Source organism: Cryptomeria japonica, chromosome 4 (genome assembly GCF_030272615.1).
Source record: "Cryptomeria japonica chromosome 4, Sugi_1.0, whole genome shotgun sequence".
Lineage (NCBI taxonomy): Eukaryota > Viridiplantae > Streptophyta > Pinopsida > Cupressales > Cupressaceae > Cryptomeria > Cryptomeria japonica.
The window spans coordinates 216,488,236-216,494,342 of record NC_081408.1 but is presented as its reverse complement, the minus strand read 5'-3'; the positions used below and the strand labels follow the sequence as shown (position 1 = coordinate 216,494,342).

Sequence of the window (6,107 nt, the reverse complement as noted above, 5' to 3'; positions counted from 1 at the left end):
TTGTAGTCTATTGGAAGCAATCCATTTTTTTTTGGTCCATGTTTACAATAGAAATAGTGTACATATATTCAAATGAAATTTATTTCATTCAAATAGAAATTATTTTCGTTGCAATCAAAATCCAAACAAATGTTCAGATACAGGATGAAGATTATATTTTTACAGGAATCCATAATATAAAAATAAATGATGTGTAGGACAAATATTTTGTAGGAAAATACACAAGATTGAAGAAGACAAAGATTTAAATAAAACTGAAATTTTTATTTTGTAAATGAAAATTTATACCTTGCAGCTGTAGTCATCACAATTTTTTGGTGCTACTGTTCTCACAATTTTTGGTTTGTTCAAATGCACAATATTAATAATAATTTTCAACATAAAATTTGGAGGGAAATCAAAGAGGGAAAATTTGGTAGTAAATTAAGGAGGGAAAAAAAATTATGAAGACACCTGGCAATTTTTTCAATAAGCAGTTTTTACTTATTTTCAGCCCCCCCAATTTTTTCATGGCATATTTTTATTTCCTAAACAATAGCTGCTCCACAAAATCAGGAAAGATTCTATATTATCCCTTTTTTCACAATTTTAGTTTCCCATGGGAACATGTAACTGCTTAAAATTAAGCAGAAAATTGAGTTAAGAAGCCGCATGGGAACACATTATTAGTGGGGTGTTAATAGCTATAGCCCAAGTGGCTATTGTTGTTGTCTCGGTTATTGTATTATGTGACTATTTCATATGGTAAAATAATCTTCTTTCAGTTTTACTTAATTTCTTATAGATATTTTGGGATCTCTAAAATAATTCATTATAATGTTTATACTCTTACAGTTCTTCTCAATATTTTATTTTTTATATTATGTACCTTTCATAGTATAATTACTTGAGGAGGACATAAATATATATATTATCTTAGAAGCAAATATGAATTCTTTAGTCATATTAGAGGTTCTTATAAAAAATCAAACTAGTAGAAGGATAAAGGTTTTAAGAATTAACAATTGTCACAAATTTATTTTTAGCAAATTTTCATACATTATATAAAGAACATGGGATAGAGAGATATAATACAACACCATATACCCTTTAGTAGAATGGAATTATAGAGAGAATGAACAAGATGTTTATGGAAATGATTAGGAGTATGCTATAGAAGTTCTAGGAAGAACTGGTTAGTATTGCTTGTTACCTATTATGTTGTCCTAATTCTATTTTTGACATTTTAAAAATTAAAACAAAAACATGCAAAATAATTGTTGTAATAAATATCAAACAAAACCATTCCCTTCCATGTTTACACCATCCCCTAAAAAAAATAGCTCCCTATCAGCATTCCATTGCACACAAATAACGTGCAAGTGCTAGTTTTACGATATCATGGGGTTTTAGAATGCACTCTCAACTAACAACTAGCTTACCAGCCATAGCCCCATGGTTTAAAGAAGCTGTAGGATTTTCTTATTTTGTCATTTATTTCTACTTCGAATTGCCTTTTCTTTTGTTATGTTGTTATTATGATATTTTAATATAATGTCAATTGGTTAATCTGAAGTAATGGAATATGTTGCGCATTAGTTAAATATGAGTTCATGACTTCAGAGCTCAATTCATGAAAAAGCTAAAACTAATGATGTTACCCAAAAAAATATTTTGTAGCAAAATGGGCAACTATCAGATGGATGGGCCATTATATTTGGATATAGTGAGTGTTCCTTGATCCACTCACTAATATGAAAATTCAAGGCTTTTGGGTTGCATATGTTGAACATTCTTCATCACATGGGTTCTATGTATTTTACTATGGTTTTTTTTTTGTTTCAATGTTCCTTGTCATCAGTTAAAATATTTGACAGACCTTGCCTATCAATGTTCCAACTAATTGAGCTACTTGAGGGGTACTGCCTCACCTTTGATGTATATGATTAACTAATTTTGTAGAATGGAGATTTTCCTTCTGAATTAGGAGTAATCTCAAGAGTCGTTTGTCACATTTTCGACACATTGGAGGCTTAAAATGTTGATTATAGTATGAAAGTTGCATGACTAGAGCTATGTAATGAAGATACAACATATTTGTTGGTTCTAGATGAGTTCCCAAGACCCTTTGATGACAAATCCTTTTGATTGTAATTTAAATTTTCTTTGAGTTTATCTTAAACAACATGATATGATTATATTTAATTATTCTATAGTCATTCTCATTGCACATTCTCAACCAAAATTTAGATCAAATCAGTAACTTCAGAGTGTGAAGAACTTATTAAATGTGAAAAACTTATATCCTAGGCTGGTTAGTCTTCTTTAGACACTATTACAATAAATTATGCAAGGAAGAGACATAAGAAGGGTATGGCGAGATAAACAAAAGCTTTCTCACTTTTGGACATGTGATTTCTACTCTAGTTGAGCATTTAAGCCACGTACCTTATAGGAATTGGATTGTCAACCTGTAGTTTCTTATTTCATTTTCTCTTATAGTTATTTCATATTCTTAGCATTTTCTTTGTCCAAACAAAGACAACAATTTGACAAGACCGTTGAGAGATTCTTTGGCTGGGAAAACAAAGATAGTATTATTGCCATAATTTCATCTTCAGACAATCGTCTAGAAAAACTTTCAGCACATTGGATTATGCTCATTGTGCTAAGATTCTGTTGTTATTTTTGTCATGATGCATATCAATAATTGTTGTGAAATATTTGCCCTTCACTAATTTACTTAGAATCATTTTTCATATATGTAGATTAACCAAAAAATGATGAAGTCTACTCTTAAAAAGGATCTATATTCTTAGATTGACAAGCTTAAACGAGCTCTGCTTCTTGAGCATCTCTATAGAGATTTCTATTATAAAGTTTGACTCAAAATTGTACAATTGAATTCCAATAAAATTAAAATTTTCGTGGTCATGTGAGTAAATTATCATGAAGCACAACTCATAAACTTCATTTAATTGCAGAATTATGTTTACAACAAATTTCTATCCATTTGGAAAAATGGGAGAGTTGCATGCAAATTTTCTAAAATGAAAAACATAAACAAACAATCAATATAAATAAGAAACTTACAGTCAAATATCTTTAGATGTATTCAATAACAATTAGTTTAAAAATAATAATATTCAATTAAAGATATCTTTCACCATACTTTACATATATTTTATTTAAAGATAATTATGCAACATTACTATTATTACTATTTTGTTTATAGATATACAACATTAATATTATTATGTTATTATTATTTTATATTATTCCTATTATTATATTATCATTATTTCATTCACATACACGGAATATCCGTGGATAACATCTTTGATGCACTATTACAATATTAGGTTAATCAAATATGTAAAATGATATTATTATTATTATTTAAAATGAAGTCAACTTACACTTAACAATCAAGTACCGTATTAAAACTTAATTCTTGAATATTCTTCATATTTTATTTTACAAATGCTAATCATAACTAAAATAAGATAAACCATTACACCACAAATTTTGGTAGCTAGAAGATTCGCTGCTATTACATTTTGATTGATTGTTTCACTAGTGACTGCAATAACAAAGGCAAACGGTGGACCAATTGGTGAAAGCAATTGCTTAAAATATCAAATGGATGAATGTTCTACTATTGCTTACATGGGCATTTGACTGCTTTCAACTTGTCGGCGAGTAGTTTCAGATTAGTTGCAGACAGTCCATTCGTGACTTCCTCTTGGGCAAGCTCTCTAAATCTCTTCACCGTTCCTCTTAATCTCAAGCTCTCCTCCCCTTCCATCAGCACTTTCACCTTTCTGGCGATCTCTTCTGCTTCTATAATCCTATTTTTATCCTCTCTACTCCTCCCTCTCAAGCCGAACTTCCATTCGTCCACAACAAGCTTACAATTTGTAAACTGATCCATCCCAATAGGAAATCCCAGTATGGGAATACCCTCTGAAACGCTCTCCATGATGGAGTTCCACCCACAGTGGCTGAAAAACCCTCCTACCGAAGGATGTGAAAGAATCTCCCCTTGCCTAAACCAGGGTGCAACTAAGCCCTGCTCTTTGCACTGCTCCAAATATCCAGCCGGCAACATTTCCCAGACATGAGACGCCTCTTTATCTGGCCGAAGTGCCCACACAAAACAGTAGCCGCTCTGCATAAGACCCATTGCTATTTCCCTTACCTGAGCTCTTGAAACCTCAACAAAGCTGCCGAAGGAAACGTATATGACCGACTGCGCCGGTTTTGAATCGAGCCATTGACTGCACTGTGAAGCGCCTTTCTCATCTCCCCAGTGGACAGAGGGCATGTTCAAGGGGCCCACACTCTGCACAGGGGTTTTGTGAAGCAGGGCATCGATTGCTTTACAATCCAAGGCGTAGAAGGAATTTCCAACAACCCAATCTGCTTCTCTTACATTTATAAAACACTGGGCAATCTCGTCGGTCACAGGGGAAGGAGAAGCATAGAGCGCGCTCGGAAGATCCGCCGGTGTTAACGGAGGCATACCAGGAATATAATCTATGCGGCCTTGCAATCCAACTGCAACAACAAATAGAAAACGATCAGTGTTTTCCTTTTTTTCCTCTGTCAAACCCCAAAATAATTGAACTACTAATGCTTCCTGGTTTTTGCCTTACCCAAGTCCGAATGATAAAAGATGGAGAAGGTTGTGACAGACATTGGCCAGAGTGCTACAGAAAGGAGATTGTGTCTTTTAGCCAGAGGCACCGCCCATCTGAGGAAAGTGTCGGCCACTATGCATGAAGTAGCGGTTCCCGATCGTTTGAGATTTGTTATAAGCTCGTTGACATGAATTTCCATGTTGGAGAGTGACAGAAAAAAGTCCGCCATGTTACCCCACCTTTTTGATCCACCCACCACGCAGTCTGGAATGAGGGCAGCCTGAATGTCGAGGCCAAGCTTTTGGGCATGGGAGAAAACATCGTCCTCGGCCTCTGTGACGATTTTGTGCCACGACTCAGTCAGCACGAAAGTGGCAGAGATTCCATGCGATGCGAGCTTTCTGGCGAGATGCATCATGGGATTGATGTGGCCACGCCCTGGATATGGGACTACTATTGCATGCCCTGCCATTTTTCGTTGCTGTCCAAAGAAGCCAAGAAAAAAATGTATTGTCTTCTGTGTGATGGATTTCCTCTCACAAGGCTTAACTGTATGAGTGCTTTCGTAATTTATTTTATTTTCTTGGAGTATGAGTTCTGTGGTCCACCAAATTTCGAGTGGATCGACCTCAATATGAAGGATATGGGCGTGCTGCACGATTTTTCGTTTTCTACAAATATTTTCTGTCGTGTTATTGCTGCAACTTTTGCAAATTTTAAATAAAGCATTCACATGTCATTATCGCTAAAGAAAGGCTTTTGCTTTCATTTTTCTTAATGATTTTTTATGGTATTCGGCTTTTTAAATGAAAATTATGCAGTTTTGACGTTGACTGCATTCATTTTATTTTATTTATTTCGTAACTTCTTTCCTTAATTTAAATGGATTGTAATAATAAAAATTTATAGGAATCGAAAGAGTAAATTTTTATTTTAAATTAAGAAATGAAAATAGAGAAGTTGAAGAGGAAACATGTATGTTTATAAGTGGAGAAAGAAGTAGAGAATTAAATAAGATTGTGATGTTATATTTTGAGTATTTTGTTCGTGACAATTCAATTAAAGATAAAAGTGCGTGTGACTTTGTTAGTTCTGGATTAATTATGTCGCTTCTCATGTATTATTGTCTTCTTTGGCATATAAATGTTGTTTGGAAAGGTTTAGACAACAAACAATACAATTTCTATTTATAGAATGAGAAGACTCAATTTTTTTGGGCTATACAGTGTTTTATGGCACATAATAAATTTTTTTAAGTTGTTTGGCAATATTTCCACAAATAGGTAGTCTATATCTCTTCAAGATATACAATTTAATATAATAAATCAAAGTGGCCCAACATAGACCAAAACCTATGGCACTAGAAATGTTTTTAAAAAAACACTTGAAGGCTATTGTCAAATAGCATAGTGTAAGTGTAACTTTAAAAAAAATATAGCATGCCATAATCTCAAACATAATTATTAATATAAAAACCATATAGGA

The 6,107-nt window shown here is 33.3% G+C and overlaps 1 protein-coding gene across 1 annotated transcript; it reads right to left on the bottom strand.

Moving 5' to 3' along the window:
• Nucleotides 1–3,505: 3,505 nt before the first annotated feature.
• Nucleotides 3,506–5,147, bottom strand: LOC131061934 (UDP-glycosyltransferase 86A1-like). The gene is made up of 2 exons (XM_057995772.2): nucleotides 4,638–5,147; nucleotides 3,506–4,539 (listed from the first exon to the last, which is right to left on the bottom strand). Exons 1-2 carry the CDS (start codon nucleotides 5,092–5,094, stop codon nucleotides 3,638–3,640), a joined length of 1,359 nt encoding a protein of 452 aa, XP_057851755.2. The 5' UTR covers nucleotides 5,095–5,147; the 3' UTR covers nucleotides 3,506–3,637.
• Between the last annotated feature and the right edge of the window lie 960 nt (nucleotides 5,148–6,107).

Bases quoted from the DNA above. Each gene is read 5' to 3' on its own strand.
- LOC131061934 (XM_057995772.2), bottom strand. From the start codon at position 5,094: ATGGCAGGGCATGCAATAGTAGTCCCATATCCAGGGCGTGGCCACATC. The intron at 4,540-4,637 runs GTAAGGCAAAAA...TTGTTGTTGCAG, and splicing joins CTTTTATCATTCGGACTTGG to TTGGATTGCAAGGCCGCATA.